The 21,188-nt window shown below is 37.7% G+C and overlaps 1 protein-coding gene and 1 non-coding gene across 2 annotated transcripts in view; both read right to left on the bottom strand.

Annotated features, from left to right (window-relative positions):
* Positions 1–21,188, bottom strand: part of ZNF451 (zinc finger protein 451) — an 86,778-nt gene that overhangs the window by 8,259 nt on the left and 57,331 nt on the right. The window contains exons 12-14 of the mRNA XM_029242439.1: positions 17,698–17,828; positions 16,612–16,798; positions 8,189–8,257 (exon numbers count right to left, since the gene is read on the bottom strand). Of these exons, the coding sequence (XP_029098272.1) occupies positions 8,189–8,257; positions 16,612–16,798; positions 17,698–17,828 (387 nt within the window). The remainder of the gene's footprint in view (positions 1–8,188; positions 8,258–16,611; positions 16,799–17,697; positions 17,829–21,188) is intronic.
* On the bottom strand, positions 2,819–2,925 carry LOC114908227. The gene has a single exon (XR_003796917.1). It is a non-coding gene; the product is annotated as a U6 spliceosomal RNA (small nuclear RNA).

Raw genomic sequence — 21,188 nt, 5'->3', positions numbered from 1 at the left:
AGACACATCAGAAATGTATATGCAACTAAAAACAGAACTTGAAAATACAAAAATATAAAATGACGGAACTAAAGAGAAAAAATAAATCTACAATCATTGATGAAGAAGTTCACTGTTCCTACTGTAGTAACTGAGAGATCAACTAGATTAAAAAAAAATCACAGTAGATATATTATCAACCACCTTGACCTAATTGACATGTATAAAATACTTTACTTAGTAAACACAGAAAATACATTCTTTTCAAGTGCGTATGGAATGTTCATCAAGACAACCCACATGTTGGGCCATAAAAGTCTCAATAAATTTCAAAAGATTTACATTTCACAGGGTATACTCTCTTACCACAACAAAATTAAATTAGGAATGAATAATAAGACATTCAAATATTTGGAAATTAAACAATATGCTTCTAAAGAGCCAAGAGATCAAAGGAGAAAATATAAGGAAAATCAGAAAATATTTTAAACTGATAGCAAAAATACAATATGAAAAGGTGTGGAACACGGCAATAAGTAGAGAACTGACAAACTACAGTCTGTGGGCCAAATCCAGTCCACCAGCAATTTTTGTAAATAAAGTTTTATTGGATACATCCACACTCATTTATGTATTGTTTAGGGCTGTTTTGATGCTATAACAGCAGAGCTGAGTAATTGTAACAGACACCACAAAGCCTAAAATGTTTACTATCTGGTATTTTACAGGAAAAGCTTGTTCACCCTGCCTTAGAGGGAAATAAACACCTTTAAATGTTTACATTAGAAAACAAGAAAAAATTTAGGTCAACAATCTAAGTGTCACATTAAAAAGCTATAAAAGATGAGAAAATTAAACCCAAAGTAGAAGAAAGGAAATAATAAAGAGCAGAAATCAGTGAAATGGAAAGCAGACCAAAAAGAGAGAAATTACCAACTAAAAACAGTTCATTCCTTGAAAAGACTAAATAAACTGATAAACTTCTAGTTAGTGATCAAGAAAGAGAGAAAACAAAAATTACCAATATCATGAAAAAATGAGAAGATATCACCAGAGATCCTACAGAAATAAAAAAATATGTAATAAAGGAATATTATTATGAACTTTACATTGGTACATTTGACAATCTAGGTAAAATGGACAAATTTCTTGAAAAACACTATTCTCGAACACTAACACAAGATTAAACAAAATCTACCTATAAATATATTAAAGAAAGTAATTATTTTAAAAAATATTTATTTATTTAATATCTTTATTTGGAGTATAATTGCTTTACAATGTTGTGTTAGTTTCTGCTGTACAACAAAGTGAATCAGCTATACATATACATATATCCCCATATCCCCTCCCTCTTGAGCCTCCCTCCCACCCTCCCTATTCCACCTCTCTAGGTCGTCACAAAGCATTGAGCTGATCTCCCTGTGCTATGCAGCAGCTTCCCACTAGCCATCCATTTTACATTTGGTACTGTATATATGTCAATGCTACTCTCTCACTTCGTCCCAGCTTCCCCTTCCCACCCTGTGTCCTCAAGTCCGTTCTTTATGTCTGTGTCTTTATTTCTGCCCCGCCACTAGGTTCATCAGTACTGTTTTTTTAGATTCCATATATGTGTCTTAGCATATGGTATTTGTTTTTCTCTTTCTGACTTACTTCACTCTGTATGACAGACTCTAGGTCCATCTGCCTCATTACAAATAACTCAACTTTGTTCCTTTTAAGCGCTGAGTAATAGTCCATTGTGTATATGTGCCACATCTTCTTTATCCATTCATCTGTCAATGGACACTTAGGTTGCTTCCATGTCCTGGCTACTGTAAATAGTACTGCAATGAACACTGTGGTACATGTATCTTTTTGAATTATGGTTTTCTCAGGGTATATGCCCAGTAGTGGGATTGCTGGGTCATATGGTAGTTCTACTTTTAGTCTTTTAAGGAAGCTCCATACTGTTCTCCATAGTGGCTGTATCCATTCACATTCCCACCAACAGTGCAGGAGGGTTCCCTTTTCTCCACACCTTCTCCAGCATTTGTTGTTTGTAGATTTTTTGAAGATGGCCATTCTGACCGGGGTGAGGTGACACCTCATTGCATTTTTAAAAAATAAATTTATTTATTTTATTTTGGCTGCATTGGGTCTTTGTTGCTGCATGCAGGCTTTCTCTAGTTGCGGCGAGTGGGGGCTACTCTTCATTGCGGTGCACAGGCTTCTCATCGCGGTGGCTTCTCTTTTGTGGAGCACGGACTCTAGGCGCACAGGCTTCAGTAGTTGTGGCTTGCGGGCTCTAGAGCGCAGGCTCAGTAGTTGTGGAGCACAGGCTTAGTTGCTCTGCAGCATATGGGATCTTCCCAGACCAGGGCTCAAACCCATGTCCCCTGCATTGGGAGGCAGATTCTTAACCATTGCACCACCAGGGAAGTCCCTCATTGTGGTTTTAATTAGCATTTCTCTAATTATTAGTGGTGCTGAGCATCTTTTCATGTGTTTGTGGGCAATCTGTATGTCTTCTTTGAAGAAATGTCTATTTAGGTCTTCCGCCCATTTTTGGATTGGGATGTTTGATTTTTTGATATTGAGCTTCATGAGTTGCGTGTATATTTTGGAGATTAATCCTTTGTTGGTTGCTTCATTCGCAAATATTTTCTCCCATTCTGAGGGTTGTCTTTTCGTCTTGTTTATGGTTTCCTTTGCTGTGCAAAAGCTGTTAAGTTTCATTAGGTCTCATTTGTTTATTTTTTATTTTACTTCCATTACTCTAGGAGTTGGGTCAAAAAAGATCTTGCTGTGATTTATGTCATAGAGTGTTCTGCCTATGTCTTCCTCCAAGAGTTTTAAAAATATGGAATGCTTCATGAATTTGCATGTTACCCTTGCACAGGGGTCATGCTAATCTTCCCTGTATTGTTCCAATTTTAGTATATGTGCTGCTGAAGTGAGCACAGTAAATTTATTATTAAAAGACTCCCCAGAAAGAAAACTCCAGGCCCAAATAGTTTTACCAGTGAATTCTCTGAAACATTTAAAGAAGAAATAAAATTGGTCTTAGAGTGAATATACAACAAAATGGCAGAGTAGGCAGCTCTAAACACCCATCCTTCCACAGAAATACTGAAACACAAGCAGAAACTGTCAGAAACGACTTTGTCAGAAGTCTGGAAAATATTCACAGCAACCAAGCAAACACTGAATCAAGAAAAAGGCAAATAAAAGCAGTAGGAAAGCCTCATGGTATTTTCACTTGCCCTTTCCTCACCACCTCCCCAGGCCTCCGCAGCAGTCTCGAAGATGGCAGCCCATACTCCTAGTGTGGGACCCTGGTCCCTGGTTCCAGACAGAGCAGAGCAGAACTCACAAATTATTGTGTTTGTTCTAATCTGTCTGGAGGCTACCTGAAGGACTGAAACAAGGCATTCATCTCTATTTTACAAAGCTCAGAACCCACTCAGGGCAGAAAAGCAGGGTGCATTGCTCAGAAACGCTGTAAGACAAACAAAAAGCCCACAGCCTGGGGTAAAAGATTATGGTTGAGACATACAATAGAACACTTAATATCTGAGAGGAAAAGCCATGAAGAGAATTTCCTTGGGAAATCAGGGCATTCAAAAGCACCTATGTGTACTGGGGAATTTAGGACCCAGGACATGATGCATGCTCAGAAAATACCTCAGAAGACACCAAGCCTTCACCACTGGCTGATCTGTAGGCTCAGTGCAAGCCTGGCTAAATGCTGAAGGGCCCTAGCACACAGCCAATCTGCAAAACCAGAGAGAGGTTGTTTTTTGTTTTGTTTTGTTTTGTTTTGTTTTAGCTCCTGGTATTCAAGGAAATCTCTGTTAAAACACTAATTGAACAAAAGCTTAAAGGAACAGAGACTTCAATGACCAGATGTGACAAGGAATACAGTTATTGCAAAAATGGTTTGGAAAAGTAACTAAACAAACGGACAACTGCAGCCTTTGACAATCACGAACAGCAAACTCTGGGGAAGAGGTAGAATCTGATTTCCAGAGGTACTACATTATAATATTTGCACATCCAATTTTCAACAACAACAAAAACACAGATAATACAAAGAAACAGGAAAGTATGGCCCATTCAAAGTGAAAAAAATTGAGTTAAATTATCCCTGAGGACACCAAGACATTGAATTTACTAAACAAAGACTTTAAACCAACTGTCTTACATACGTTCTAGGAGCTAGAGTAAACTATGGACAAGGAAGTAAAGGAAACCAGTAAAACAATGTATGAATAAAATGAGAATAACATAAAGAGATTGGAATTATGAAAGGCCACCAAATAGAAATTCTGGAGCTGAAAAGTACAACTAAAATGAAAAATTCATTACAGGAGTTTAACAAAATTAAGCAGACAGAAAAAAGAATCAGCAAATTAAATGTCCCAGATTTGATGAAAGATATGAATCTACACATCCAAGAAGCCCAACAAACTCCAAACAGGAGAAACTCAAAGAGATCCACACTGAGACAAATTATAGTCAAATTGTCAAAAGCCAAAATCAACAGAAACAGCAAGAGAGAAGCAACTCATCACATGTAAAATTTTTAATAACACTAATAGCTTATTTCTCATCAGAAATCATGGAGACCAGAAGGCAGTGAGATATATTTAAAGTGCTGAAAGGGAAAACAAAAAACAAAACTGTCAAGCAAGAATTCTATATCCAGAAAGAATGGAGAAGAAATCAAGACAAAGCTAAAGGAGTTTGTTACTAGCAGATCTGCCATGCAAGAAATGCTAAGGGAATCCTTCAGGTTGAACTGAAAGGACATTAGACAGTGACTCAAACCTATATGAAGAAATAAAGAACATTTATGGCAAATATGTCGTTTTTCTTTTATATGTCTAAGTCTATGTTTCTCTTATTCTTTTTTCTCTCTGCCTTAATTTCACTCTCTTTGAAAGAGAGGTAATATGACAAAATAAGAAAGAACCCAGTAATAGGAGTTAGAAGACCTATATCGAACCACGCTCCAATCATTTTGAGACTGTGAATCTGAAGACAAATTACTTAATGTTTGGAAGACTAAGTTTTTATGTAAAATAAGGAGAATATTCTGACTCTCATAAGTTGTTAAGATTAAGAGCAGTTTTCAAAGTATTAGATTTTTCACAAGCAATTGAAGTAAAAACTGAACACACTAGTCTCTTATCCTTTCTTTGTTCTTTAAACTGGCCACAGTATAGAGTTTTACTGTTTATGTTACATTATAATATTAATAATTATATTGATGACTGCTATTAATTGAAGGAACTCTAAGGCAAATTGCTGACATTTACAGAAAGACTGTTTTGCATTGGCAATCATCCACATAATGCTGTCTTCTTTCTTTTCCAAGGATTTGAGTCAGAATAGCTCTGTTAAGTGTGCATGCTTCCAGAGCACACCTTACACGCAGGTAACAGTGACTAATGATAATGATCAAAATCATAGGGAATTCTCTTGTTAGTGGTTAGGACTCTGCTCTTTCACTACCAAAGGCACAGGTTCAATCCCTGATCGGGGAACTAAGATCCTACAAGCTGTGGCCAAAAATAAATAAATAAATAAATCACAATAACAGCAGCAGCAACTAATACATACACTGTTTACCATGTGCCAGGCTACTCTAGTAAGGTAGGTATACTAGTATTCCTGAGGAAACTGACACACAGTGAAATTAAGGGACTTGCACAATATTATATAACTTGTAAGCAGCAGAGCTGAGATAAAATAGGGCCTTTATGATTGACTTGGGTAGTTACAATCTGATACTGGTCTACAGAGAACAACAAAGAATGAGACAGAAGACTGGAGATAAATCATGGTGGGCGGAGACGGGGCGACAAGAGAAACTGCCTTTCCTCAAGGCAAAAAGATCATAAGCAAATTGATCCTGCTTTTTGCCACTCATTTGTCAGGCTTTTAAAGTGTTGTGTTGGGAAGGGAAGGAATGAGAAGAGATTTGAGAAGTTACTTATACTTTTTTGAGTTTTGCTATTAGGTCTAGACTAGAACATCACTTTGCTCCCATGGTGCAGGGTCAACAAAATCACCCAATATTCTCCCAGCCAAATGGCCTCTGTCTTAATTTCCTTTATTCAGTTATAGGGAGATGGGTCCTCGTAGCTCTAATATAAGTTTATTCATTCAACAATCATTTAGTGCTAAACACTGTGCTAGGTGTTGTTGAAATAAAGATAAATGAAACATGATCCTACTCCTTGAGGAGCTCATAGTCTGGTGGGGATGAGAGATGCAAACAAAAAAAATGTTTAAATTGGAGGGATTCTAGGAGTGGTAGTGGGTAGCTCTCTCTAAAAATGGAAGATCTAAGAGGCATTGATCAAACAAAATTGTCTACAAAATTGGTAATTCTATATGGTTCAACCTAAGAGATGATATTTGAGCTAGTTCTTGTTGGGGGAAAAGAAGGGGCAAAGGAAGGTATTAGAGGCAAGTACAGAGGAGGCCACACTCCCTAACTTACAAGTGTAACACTATGTGCTTCTCACACTCATTTTACATAAAGCATCAGGAAATGAAAGAAAACACACACGTAACACCACTTTGATTTTTCTTGAAATTAGAGCATTATATCCTTTCTTCATAGAACAACTAGTTAAAAGTTTGAAGTATCTTTTCTTGAATCCATTAATGGTAATCCTTTTTCCAAACTAAGACATGATAAAGATGTAAAAACTCTCAAAATCTCCCAACCATAAAATGTATTACATAGATAACAAAACACTAGAAATTTTGGTACATGTTCATTTATACACATCTCAGATTTCCTGGGTTAGCTAGGAGCCCACAGAACTGTGGAGGTTTCTTGAGTGTGGTTATTTAAAAGTTATAATTCTGTTTGGCATTTTCCATGGGATTAGTCACGGGTAGTACATGAAGGTTGCAAAGTCTGAGCTACTTAGATGCTCAACGGTGTTTATCTTTTCATGGCCTTGATAAACAACTTAGCTGGCAGTTTTTGTTTAAAACTCACAAAATGTTCTTTCACCTGTTTAACTCATCATTATGTGGCTGCTAAGCACTGAGCCAGACCTTGCAAGACCATGTTGGGAAAACAAGTTGGTCAGAAAACTTGCTTCCAATTAGGCTGCAGATTTACTGCCAACTTTGTTTAACCAGTGAATTTTGACTATAAGAGGGAAAGATCAGTCTTCTGCTTCACTGAATGGATGAATCAGTTCCACTGCCACACTCAAATTTCCAACCCCAGATAGCACAAAGATCCAGTGTGCTCCTAGTCAGACTAATTGTACTCTAGGAGAGTGCAAGGAGACGCGCAGAAACAAACCAGGTGGCCATTCTGTGTGTGCTTGTTTTGCTACGTTTCCCTCTCTAATTACACATTTCCACTCTCAAATCTCCACCAACAAATACTACATTGGAACTATACTATGACTCCTACTGTCGTCCTTGAATGTCAAAGATGCCAATATAAAAGTTTCAACTACTTTAGTGAAGGTTCAAGTATTTTCCAAAATCTGTTGTTTCACTTCCCCCCAGGGTTATTAAAAAGCACAGTCTGTTATGGAAAAACCATAGTAAAAACTGGACTTATGTCACAACCAAATAGTGGTACAGCAAGTAAATGATTTGATGTGAAGTAATATAAAAAGTTCTCTTTAACCTATGGAAGGAAATACCTTTTCCTTTAAGAGGAGGGAAACATAATTAATTTATTTAAAAAGTCCACTAATATTCAGATGTAAGTGCTTGCTTTCATAGTTCTACTGCAAAACTTTAATATTCTTAATTTAATACTACTCAAAATAAATAAAAATTAGGACACCAAAATCTTCTCCTATCCCTGGGATAGCAACTTTTTCTGCAAAGGGTCAGAAAATATTTATTTTAGGCTTGGTTGCGGGGTGGGGGAGGACCTATACCATTTGTATCACAACTACTCACCCTTGCTCTTGCGACATCAAAGCAGCAGCGCAGACAATACTTACACAACAGAGTGTGGCTGAGCTCCAATAAAACCTTATTTACAAAACCAGGCAGTCGACTGGCTGATTTCTGTTTTAGCCCCTAAATCATCTTACACGAGGAAATGCAAACTATCCTTTAAATGAGAGAATTTTTTTTTTTTTTTATACTCAGTGGTAGGAGGGATGAAGTGAAAGAGGGAGAAATTTAAAAAAAACATACAGATACAATCAGGAAGGGATTAGGTTACCTTCTGTGGATCTGAATTCTTCTCCCATTGAAGTACTCTTCGTACCCAGGTTATCATCACTGTCACATTCTGTAAAGAAGAATCAATAAATTCAAATGTACTTCTGAAAATGTTTTGTGCCATAATTTATGTATTCTAAGACAATGTGACTTTCAATGACTTCTCCCATACCCAAGCTTATTAATTACAATCCATTAGTATTACACAACTTTCCTTAGAGATTTGTGTGTTTTTTAATGCTTACCAAATAATATTACTTAAATTGAGAAAAAGATAAAAATGAATGAAATAGGCAATTTGATTTTGGCTCCATATTCAAAAAATTATTTGAAAAAGTTCTTTTTGCATGTTGAGGAAATATAAAATCCTAGTATATTTTTTAAAACTGTAAATTTTAAAAAGCTAGTATGTTTATTTGGATCTAGCAAATAAACTCCGAAGTTTCATTTGCATGAAATCATCTTTAAAAGATTTTTAATGATGACAGATAAAATTCTCCTGTATTTTGAAAATCATATGCATTCATCTCTATAGAGACCATAGGTTTATATTAACAGTGTCTCTGCATGGCACAAACTCACTTGATGCCTTATATTCTTACTGAGAGACCTAAGGCTTTAAAATAATGACATGACTGACCGGGTATCACAAAAGTCACTTAAAATATGAACGTGGTACCATCAGGGACCCAGTATTTGGCTTTCCACCTTAACTACATTTAAATCAATTTCTATCAGAGTGACTGAATCAGGGTTTAAATAACCCTGATTGTGTATTCAATACAAATCACATGGACATATTTGCTTCTGTGAAAATATATAAAAACTAAAAATATACATTTAAAAATTTATCAATACATCATTGTTTATAAATAAAAACATTATATTTCTCTTATATTCCTTTGCTGCAAAAATTTATTATGAGTCACCTTTTGCTATTCCAGCAAAAAAAACTATTGCTTTTTCTACAATATGTTATATACACCTACTACTTCAAATATTTCAAGCTGTGTTTTAGTGAAATAAAACATTACATTTACAATTTGAAGAACAAAAAGTTTAGTCTTAAAACATTAGGAACAAAGAGAAAATACCCAAGGTTTCTTTTATTACAATTCAAAGTCAAGGCCAGTCAAAAGCAGCATGTGGTAACTGGCCTAAACAATTCATCATGGCAACCAAGACCTAAGGCAAAACTGCAGGTTTGAATCATAAGGTTTAGCTTGACACTAGGTTGTAAAAATTTTTAAAGGTTTCGCTTGCCTCAATCAGCCCCATCTGTAGAACAGAGAAAATCATGAATTTTCTTCCCTATTTTTCAGTACCTTGCACAGAATTAACTGTATCATATAGATTTTTAGGATGGTGCCCAAAGCAACAACCTATATAGTCTCATCAACAGGCTGAGCAAGCAGGCAGATAGATGCTTAGAATTAGGTTCAACAACTATTTCATATAGGGCATGCCACTGCTTCAATCACCTACACTTTCACAGCATGGGTGAATTAGTACGTTCAATTTTTAAGATGGCTTTAAAAACGTGTATAATTGGTACCAACCATACTTAATGCCTTCATCCCATTCATTCCAAAATGAAGACACAAACCAAACCGACATAACAAAGTCCCAGGGCCATAAACCAGACAGCCTAAGGACAGTGTTCAGATTCAACAAAAATCATGTCAAAGCACAGTAAAGTCTGTTTTCAATTTAAATTCACTAATTCATAACAGCCTATGCTCAAGTCCCTCCTTGCGTTACCTAAGAAAAAATATTCTAGGAAAGTTCAAACTTTACATAAAACTGGAAGGAAGATGTTTAATTACTGAAGAACTATAAACAACTGAATACACAAAACTGTGTTTTTAAAAACTGTTTACATAAAGCAAACAATGTTCTTGAACTAACCTACAAGATACAGGCAAGTTCTATTACATAAACAGATCTTTAAGAGCCCAGAGAATTTTTTTATATAAGCAATGGCGGTGACTAATGAAATAGTAGAAAACGGCAACTCAGAAATTCAGTCATCAAGAATGTGGTTGAAGTAGGTCCAATAACACAACACTCTGGAAAGTAAAAGCAAACAAACAAAACCTTAAAATGTATGGTCAAGACAGTAAAAACAAGTAGCATAGTTATTTTATTTTACAAAGAGCATACTACAAGCCAGGAGCAGCGTCACAGGGTAAATAAAAATGGTGCTAGCGTGGTCCCTTTAACTCAGCCTGCCCTCACACAGAGACTGCATTTCTATAGTCTGAAGAAAAGAAAATGGGGCTTCTTGGTTTACTTACAAGACAAAAGATCCCAGGGAACTTACAATGATAAGTTGGCTATGCTTGACACATAATCAGCTTACTTTTTAAAGTACCAGAACCCCCAGAACCCACAATCAAATCTTTTTACCTTCTAGGAAAAAAAAAAAAAAGCATCTTCCTAAATGTTATTTTCATCTACACACACTCTGCACTGTCGTTAGACTGCAACAGAGCATCTCATCTTCATTCCTCAAGGACATGGTAAGAGCGAACAATGCACAATGGATTCTCTACATAATAAAATCAGGGCTTTGTGTCAGTGAAAGCCTCAGCCTTCACAGGTGATGGCTGTGTGGCCTCAGGCAGCTATTTTAACCTTCCTGGGACTCTGCTCCCTCATCTATGAAAGGGGGCGATCTAATATATCCTAACTCACAGCGTTGAAAAGAGGATTAAACAACACGCAGAAGTTCTTTGAACATGTTTAAACATCTTCAAACACTACAAATACAAAAGGCAGCTAGCATGGTGGCTGGCACACAGTAGGTCCTTAATAAAGGTTAGTTCCTTTTACTTCTTTAAAACAACAATTGAAATGACAAGTGATATCTGCATCTTTGAAACATGAGGCTTGAGTTAGAATGAACACATATTTGTGAATAAAGTGTGAAAAGCATAAAAGAAGAAAAAGTCTACCTGGCTCCTCTGACTAGGATCACTAGAAAGGATCCATGTATCTTGGTAAATTTTTAAAAAGTGAAAATGAGTACAATATAAAATAGAACTGATGAAGGATAAGGGACCCAAAGGTGTCAATTCAGGACAGATTAGTATTTTTACACATCTCTACAGGGATTTACACATATATCATAGCTGTAATCAAAACGTTGGTGCTGGAACCCTGATGCATAGAAGGAGAGTGAGTTTAAAGGGCAAAAACCATGACACATTCAAATCTCAAACTTAGTATAAAGGCTCACCTTGCTAGAGAGGGTAACTGATTTAACCCAAGTCAGAGATCTAACAAAGTAGCAGCAGTAGCACTACTTACCTGTCCTCTCCCTACCAAGCAAAGGTATAATAAGACCTTATGACCAAATGACTGACATTCATACATGGAGCCAGCAACTTCCCAATACCTCTATTTCTACTGAAATAAGTTATCTCCTGAAAAAACTTTCAATTAACTGAAAAACTGGCAAAAAAAAAAGTATAAGATACCATATGATCATTGATTCTGACAACACTATTCAATAGATTCGTCCTGTTTACACAGGAGAAATAAAACCACTTTATGGTCCTAATAATGGAAAATTTCTGAAAAGTTATAAAGAAATAAGAGGTTCAAGCTTGTATCATTTGTCTATGCTATGGCAGAGATTTTAAAAACGTGAAAAATCATCACAATGCTTATAAAACATGAGAGAACTTCTCACTGTGTGTTACTTGTAAGAGAGTTTATGGGGTGGCTGGTTGGTAACTAGGAGCCTTGAAACGACAGATCCCCGAAGCTGTACATGATATTGTATGTACAGTAAGTCCCCTACATACAAACAAGTTCCGTTCCGAGAACGCGTTCATAAGTCTAACAAAATTAGCCTAGGTACCCAACTAACACAATCAGCTATATAATACTGTACTGTAATAGGTTTATAATACTTTTCACACAAATAATACATAAACAACAAACACAAAAAATAAAGAAAGCATTTTTAATCTTACAATACAGTACCTTGAAAAGTACAGTAGTACCAGCTACATCACCGCTGCTTTTACGCTTGCTTCTGGACATCCTGGGCTTGAAATAAAGATACTGTACTACTGTACTCTATATAGTAATGTACAGTAAAGTACACAAAAACACAACCACTTGTAGAGGACGCACGCATGTGACAAGGTACGCCAGACACGTGAAGTAACTTACATGATTGGACATGCGAACGCACGTTTGTAAAGTTTGCAACTTGAAGGTTCATATGTAGGGGACTTACTGTACATGTCCATTTGGGGGCAAGAGGTTTGGAAAGCTTTTTTCAGATTCCCAAAAAAGTCCATCGACGCCTACCCGCAAACCACACTGCCTTAAAATAACTGGTTGTCAGATCTGAAGATAGCACACTGGGTTAAGCTAGATGAAAGGAGTTACCCTGGCATTCTTGTGGTAACCAAAACTACACTACAGGCCCAACACGAACTGCAGTATTTGTGGACACTGAGAGATGTTTCTCAGTCACAATACATATTAAATATCATTTCTTAACAAAGACTGTTACTCTACTATTCAGAAAGCCATTTATTAGGAAAGGTGAAGGAATAAAGTTACCCAAGAAAGTCACTGTTCTTTGATTTTTCTTATTATAAAGTTTATTAGCAGGCAGTTTGATGCCTTTCAATATTCCATGAAGAAAAAAATTTGTCTTAAACTGAATCTGAACTTACTGTGATTCAGCATAATATTTTTTTAAATTTTAGAGTTATAAAAGCATCTTTAAATCCAGACCTAAATAAAATATGTGACTTAAAGACTACACTTCTTTGGCCACTTAATTTTAATAATTTTCATTACTTTTAAAATGTAGTGGCTATAGCACATGAAAAGATGCTCTACGTCACTAACCATTAGGGAAATGGAAATCAAAAACAAAATGAGATACCACTTCGCACCCATTAGGATGGCTACTATAAAAACAAACAAAAATCAGAAAATAACAATTGTTGGCAAGGATGCAGAGAAAATGGAACCCTTATGCACTACTGGTGAGAATGTAAAATGGTACAGTCCATGTGGAAAATTAGTATGGAGATTTCTCAAAAAATTAGAAAAAGGACTTCCCTGGTGGCGCAGTGGTTAAGAATATACCTGCCAATGCAGGGAACATGGGTTCGAGCCCTGGTCTGGGAAGATACCACATGCCGCGGAGCAACTAAGCCCGTGCGCCACAACTACTGAGCCTGCGCTCTAGAGCCCACAAGCCACAACTACTGAGCCTGCGTGCCACAACTACTGAAGCCTGGGCGCCTAGAGCCCGTGCGCCGCAGCAAGAAAAGCCACCACAATGAGAAGCCCATGCACCGCAACAAAGAGTAGCCCCCACTCACCGCAATTAGAAAAAGCCCTTGAGCAGCAACGAAGACCGACACAGCCATAAATGAATGAATGAATGAATGAATTAGAAATAGAATTACCATATGATCCAGCAATTCCACTTCTGGGTATATACTCATAAGAACTGAAAGGAGGATCTCAAAGAGATGTCTGTATCCCCATGTTCACAACAGCATGATTCATAATAACTGAAGCATGGACGCAACCCAAGTGTCCATCAATGGATAAACGGATAAGCAAAAGGGGGTATATACATACAATGGAGTATTATTCAGCCTTAAAAAGGAAGGACGTTTTGACATAGGCTACAACATGGATGAAACCTGAGGACATTTTGCTCAGTGAAATAAGCCAGTCACAAAGGCTGCATGATTTCACTTACACGACATACTTAGAGTAGTCAAATTCATAGACAGGAAACAGAATGGTGGCTGCCAGGAGCTGGGGAAAGGGGAGTGTGGAGTTGTTGTTTAATGGGTATGGAGTTTCAGTTTTGCAAGATGAAAAGAGTTCTGGGGATGGATGGCGGTGATGGCTGCACAACAATGTAAATGCAGTTAATACCACTCAACTGGAGACTTCAAAATGGTTAAGATGGTAAATCTTATGTATATTTTACTACAATGAAAAAAATGGAAAGAAAAACTAAAACAATATATAGTGGCTAGTAACCATATTTCCTTTTTACAGTAGTAATAATTAATAATAGCTGCTATTTACTGAGCACCTATGCTCTTTCCTATGCTATGCTAGACACTATACGTATCACTAATTCTTACAACCTTATAGATATGAAAAGTGAGACTCAGAAAAAGTTGAGTAACTTGCCTGAAATCGCACAGCTAAGAAGCAGAGGTCAGTATTCGAATCAAAGACCATGCCCTTCTTTATGCACTGCATGGTCTCTGTATTTCACAAAAATTCAGAATAAAGTATATATGTGTCCCCAAAGAGCAGTAAGTTCAAACGGGCACTGATTACAAATGGATGATTAAAAAAAAAATACCTAGAGAATTCTATATTCTGACATAGAGAGTGGTTTATGACACTGATGAGTGAAAAAGGAAATTAAAGTATATGTCAAAAAAAAAAAAGGCTAGAGCATAAGAGACATTCAGAAAAGAACATTGGTATATAACAATAACCTATACTTTACCTCCAACCCTAATATACCCATGCAAACCTACTCATATGTAGCTCTCATTCCAAATAAAGTTGAAAGAAAGGCAAATCCATTACAGGTCTCATGTTCTAAATTACAAAAGAAATGCTCCCCAGGGCAGCAGCATAGGAGGAAGAAAAGGGAGTGGGCCTAGGTAGCAAAGGTAAAAATTTAAATATTTTTCAAGATATTAAGTAGATGTTGTTAAGGATCGGGAAAGGGATGGTAAAAGAATGGGAGAAAAAGAGGTTAAAAAAAGCCACAGACACTCCATTCAATACTCTGTAATGACCTATATGGGAACAGAATTTTAAAAAGAGTGAATAGGGACTTCCCCGGTGGTCCAATGGTAGAGAATCTGCCTTCCAATGTGGGAGACGCAGGTTCAATCCCTGGTCAGGGAACTAAGATCCTACACGTCGTGGGGCAACTAAGCCCACGCACCACAACTACTGAGCTTGTGCACCTCAACGAGAGCCCACGTGCCACAAACTACAGAGCCCACGCGCCCTGGAGCCCATGGGCCACAACTAGAGAGAGAAAACCCGCACGCCACAACTAGAGAGAAGCCCACACACCGCAACTAGAGAACTAGAGAGAAGCCTGTATGCTGCAATGAAGATCCCACATGTCGCAACTAAGACCCCACAAGCCAAATAAATAAATATTTTAAAAATAATAAATAAATAAGAGTGGATATATGTATATGTATAACTGACTTACTTTGTTGTACAGCAGAAACTAACACAACATTGTAAATCAACTATACTCCAATAAAAAAAATTAATTAAAAATTTTAAGAAAAGGAAGAAAAGAAAAGAAAAAAACCCGCCACAGACAGAAAAAGCAAGTGAATGAAAACAGAAACTACAGAATAGGAAGACGAAATTCAGTACTAAATCATGACATAAATATGCAAAACAGAGCTGATTTTTCTTTAAAGAGCACAATTGTGCCAGTAGCTTAATGGTTCCTAACTTTGCAAAGTGAATTGATCCAACGCAGTGAGTGGTTAGAGCAAAGTTCTTCAGAATAGATCTTCAATCAAAATGTGGCTCTATACATGTAGAAAGAAGAAAATAGCTAGGAGGAGAGCACACTTGGACAATTTAAAGGCATATAATAAAAATTCCAAAAAGCAGTCAGTTTTTCATTGAGGTCATTCATCAATACCTTCAAACCATATTCACGGCTGCAAATTATTAGGATATTTAAAAATTACTCTTTTATTCTCTCCTACCCACATTTCAGAAATTACAAAAACCAAAACCAAAACCAAAACCTATCTGGATCCCTAGAATTACATCCTTTCTTAAATACTGGTTAGTGAAATTGGACATCAGCATGCCTTTTCATTGAACAATCTCAGAAAGGCAGAGAAGAGTGTAGGACAGGGGATGCCTAGCCCTTCAAGGCAATAAAGATCTTTCAGGGCATCATTTTGTCACTGTCAACCTCTTAAATTTTTATTTTTTTATTTTTTGGTATTGTCATATTAGCATTTATTGCTTTCTGATTTCTCCTATAAGCACTTTGCTTTCTGAAAAACTGAAGATAAATTTAGAATTTTAGAAATGAAATGAAGATCTGGATTCTGAGCTTTGCAAAACTATACTAGCATATTTCAAACCATAAGTATAATTTTAAATATATGAATATAAATTTTATTCATTAGATTAAAAATGGTCTCTAAAATATTATGAATTCATTCTCCTTCTAATACACTCAAAGTGAAAGTGAGATAAGAGAAAAAATACGATAGAAGCATGAGCGCGTGGCGGTTTAGTGAGCAGGCAGCAGGGTACTAGTGGAGAGCAGTTTATTGGTTTCTCATCAATAAGTGAAGTGAAGTCTCTTCCTCTTGGGCAGTTGGCACTGTGGCTACAGCTGCATACCTTTGGTCGTATCAGATATGCTATTTAACAAGGCACACATCATATCTCCCTCTAAGTGGTGAGGGTTGAGTATATGTGCTGGCCTCTGAGTCTTCTTAAATTGATTCTCTAGCTCCAGAAAACCTTGATCTCCTGAGAGGATGGTGAAAGGAATCTGCTTGGGCAGTTGTTCATCCAGACGGCCAGCCTAAGTTGGAAAAAATGGCACAAGTTGATAAAGACCTGCATCTGAGCTTCCAGTCAAGTTACAGCTATTTCAGAATGAACACATACCTGGAAACGTGTATTTAGCTTGTTCCCTTGCTCCCACCAAAGTATGATATAAAGATCTCATTCATAAATGAAATATACCATATTTAATCCAATATAAAATGCTGTCAATTATAAGATAAGCTCTTTTATATGCCACTAAGAAAGAAAGAAAAGAAAAGCCAAAAAGAATATAACAGGAGGCCCCCACATAAAGGTGGAACACTAACAGGGCTACGCGCTCAACCTGAGGGTAAATAAAAAATGAATCTGCCATAGAGAAAAGGTAAGCAAAGTAATTTGCATAACTCAATCTTAGAACTGGCTAGATGGAAAAAGAAACTATCTGTGGTTTAAAACATAAGCAGCAGTCAACAAGTTTGCAGAGTATCAGTGTGACACAGAAACCCTTAAGCAGAGAATTTAATTTAAACTGGGTCTCAGGTGGGTTGTTTCTCCAGGTGACTAGCAGAGACAGAAGCAAATGCAAATTCCATCTGGGTCAACAGTGACTGCTATGGTGCCCCCCCATTTCAGAGATGTTAAAATGTGAAAGTGCCTCACGCATCAAGGAGTGTCATCTCCTGATAATTTATTCTAGAAATAGCTGAGGGTCCACTATGAGTAGCTGAGAGTCTGCTGGAACTGGGGATGAAGCAGTAAACACATGCTATGGGCTCCTGCCCTCAATAGTCATAAGTAGAACCTGATGCAGAAGGTTTTATACAAAAAGCACAACACTGAAAAGGAACCTACAGTGTCACTATGATTCAAGAGGGGAAAAAATCCAAATGGGTCCTAGCTTCACGTTTGATTTTGAATAAAACAATGACTCACATGCATACATATGGCAAAATCAGCAGCATCTTTTCTTTTACTACAGCGAGGATGAAGGAAGAAGCACCCAATCTTGTTTAGGTAATTATAGATCTTACAGTTGACGGGAGGCTTCCAGTTGGTGTTTCCTCCTATTATGTTTAGAAAAGGCATAAATGATGAGTCAAACAAGAGAAAAAGAACAGAACACTAGATACAACTGAAAACTCTATAAGGAAAAACAAATACTAGAAAAAAATGTTTCTAGAGGAAAAGTACCAGATTAGAAGGCAGAACAAGGCAGTTCTCGTGCAGGTAACACCAGGTTGTTGCTTAAATCTTGGGGAAGTAGACCAACTTCCCCAAATCTGCCTATTAATCTGAAAACTCACAGGGATGTTAAGCAGAATCAAAAGTAAAGTGCATGAAAATTCTTTGACTGCTGTTGTTCTATATGAATGTATGCATTAGTGGTTTTTTACAAATATGTCAAGGCTGCTCAGTGAATAAAAATGATGTGCAATCAGGAAAGCTGGACTTACTAAGAGGTTGTACTGACTACCTTATCCAGGTCAGCATGTTTCTATCTTAAATCCTAATCGTCTTCTTTATATGCTGCTTGCTGTCAAACATGGCATGCATGCCTTGTTTCACTGCACTTTGCTTTACTGTGCTTTGCAAATACTGTGTTTTTTACAAACTGAAGGTTGGTGGCAACCTTGCATTGAGGGAGCTCATCGATGTCATTTTTCCAACAGCATTTGTTAACTTTGCGTCACATTTCGTTAATATTCACAATATTTCAAACTTTTCCATCATTATTTTATTTGTTATGGTGGTCTTTGATGTTACTATTGTAATTGTTTGGGGGTGCCATGAACCATGCCCATACAAGAAGGCAAACTTAACTGATAAATGTTGTGTGTGTTCTGACTGCCACACCGACTGGCCCTTCCCCCGTCTTTCTCCCCTCCCTTCCCACCTCCCTTTTCCCCAAGACACAATATTGAAATTAGGCCAATTAATAACCCTACAATGGCCTCTAAATGTCCAAGTGAAAGGAAGAGTCTCACGTTTTTTAAAATCAAAAGCTAGCAATGATTAAGCTTAGTGAGGAAGGCATGTCAAAAGCCAAGACAGGCTGAAAGCTAGGCCTCTTGCACCACAAAGTTACCCAAGCTGTGAATGCAAAGGAAAAGTTCTTGAACGAAATTAAAAGTGCTACTGCAGTGAACAAATGAATGATAAGAAAGTGAAACAACACTATTGCTGATATGGAGAAAGTCTGAGTCTCTGCACAGAAAATCAAATGACCACAATATTCCCTTAAGCCAAAGCCCAATCCAGAGCCCGGCCCTAACTGCCTTCAATTCTATGAAGACTGAGAGAGGTGATGAAGCTGCAGAAGCAAAGTCTGAAGCTAGCAGAGGTTGGTTCATGAGGTTTAAGGAAAGAAGCCGTACCCATAACATTAAAGTGTAAGGTGAACCAGCAAGTGCTGATGTAGAAGCTGCAGCAAGTTATCCAGAAGATAAGTCCTAAGATAATTCATGAGGGTGGCTGCACTAAACAAAAGATTTTCAGTGTAGGCAAAACAGCCTTCTATTGCAAGAAGATGCCATCTAGCAGTTTCACAGATAGAGAGAAGTCAATGCCTGGCTTCAATGTTTCAAAGGACAGGCTGACTCTCTTGTTAGGGGCTAATGCAGCTAGTGACTTTAACTTGAATCCAATGCTCGTTTACCATTCTGAAAATCCTAGGGCCCTTAAGAATTAAGCTAGGACTTCCCTGGTGGTGCAGTGGTTAAGAATCCGCCTACCAATGCAGGGGACACGGGTTCAATCCCTGGTCCAGAAGATCCCACATGCTGCGGAGCAACTAAGCCCGTGAGCCACAACTACAGAGCCTGTGCTCTAGAGCCCGCGAGCCACAACTACTGAGCCCTCATGCCACAACTACTGAAGCCCATGCGCCTAGAGCCCATGCTCTGCAACAAGAGAAGCCACTGTAATGAGAAGCCCATGCACTGCAACGAAGAGTACCCCTGCTCACCACAACTAGAGAAAGCCCGCACGCAGCAACAAAGACCCAATGCAGCCAAAAATAAATAAACAAATAAATAAATAAATTTATTTTTAAAAAAAGAAAGAAAAAGAATTAAGCGAAATTGACCCTGCTTATGCTCTATAAATGGAAGAACAAAGCCTGGATGACAGCGATGTGGTTTCTTGAATATTTTAAGCCCACTTTTGAGACCTACTGCTCAGAAGAATCCTTTCAAAATATTACTGCTCATTGACAATGCACCTGGTCACCCAAGAGCTCTGATGCAGATGTACAATGAGATCCATTTTGTTTTTATGTCTCCTAATGTAATATTCATTCTGTAGCCCATGGATCAAGGAGTAATTTTGACTTTCAAGTCTTATTATTTAAGAAATAAATTTTGTAAGGCTACAGCTGCCATAGGTAGTGATTCCTCTGATGGATCTGGGCAAACTAAATTGAAAACCTTCTAGAAAGGATTCACCATTCTAGATACCATGAAGGACACTCATGATTGGGAAGATGTGAAGAAAGCAAAATATCAACATCCACGGGAGTCTGGAAGAAGTTGATTCCAACCCTCATGGATGACTTTGAGGGGTTCAAGAATTCAGTAGACAAAGGAACTGCAAATGTGGTGGAAACAGCAAGAGAACTAGAATTAGAACTGGAGTCTGAAGATGTGACTGAATTGCTGCAATCTCAGGATAAAACTTGAATGGATGAGGAGTTGCTTCTTATGGATGAGCCAAAAGAAAGTGGTTTCTTGAGAAGGAACGCACTCCTGGTGAAGATGCTGTGAAGATTGTTGAAATGACAACAAAGGATTTAGAATATTACATAAGCTTAGCTGATAACACAGGAGCAGGGTTTGAGAAGACTGACTCCAATTCTGAAAGAAGTTCTACTGTGGGTAAAATGCTATCAAACACCATTGCATGCTACAGAGAAATCGTTCATGAAAGGAAGAGTCAACCAATGCTACAAACTTCATTGTTGTCTTATTTTAAGAAACTGCCGCAGCCACCCCAGCCTTCAACAACCCCCAGCCTGATCAGTCAGCAGCCATCAGCATGGAGGCAAGACCCTCCCCTAGCAGAAAGATTACGACTCACTGAAGGCTCAGGTGGTTAGCATTTTTTTAGCAATAAGGTTTTTTTTTTTGGCTGCGTTGGGTTTTCGTTGCTGCCTGTGGGCTTTCTCCGGCTGTGGTGAGCGGGGGCTACTCTTTGTTGCAGTGTGCGGGCTTCTCATTGCAGTGGCTTCTCTTGTTGCAGAGCATGAGCTCTAGGCGCAGGCTTCAGTAGCTGTGGCACTCGGGTTCAATAGTTGTGGCTCGCGGGCTCTAGAGCGTAGGCTCAGTAGTTGTGGCACATGGGCTTAATTGCTCCACGGCATATGGGATCTTCCTGGACCAGGGCTCAAACCCATGTTCCCTGCATTGGCAGGCGGATTCTTAACCACT

This window comes from Monodon monoceros, unplaced genomic scaffold (genome assembly GCF_005190385.1).
Source record: "Monodon monoceros isolate NGI ecotype Baffin Bay Population unplaced genomic scaffold, NGI_Narwhal_1 Super_Scaffold_3, whole genome shotgun sequence".
NCBI classification, from domain to species: domain Eukaryota; kingdom Metazoa; phylum Chordata; class Mammalia; order Artiodactyla; family Monodontidae; genus Monodon; species Monodon monoceros.
The sequence above is the reverse complement of the archived record's forward strand: the minus strand, read 5'-3'. Positions and strand labels throughout refer to the sequence as shown.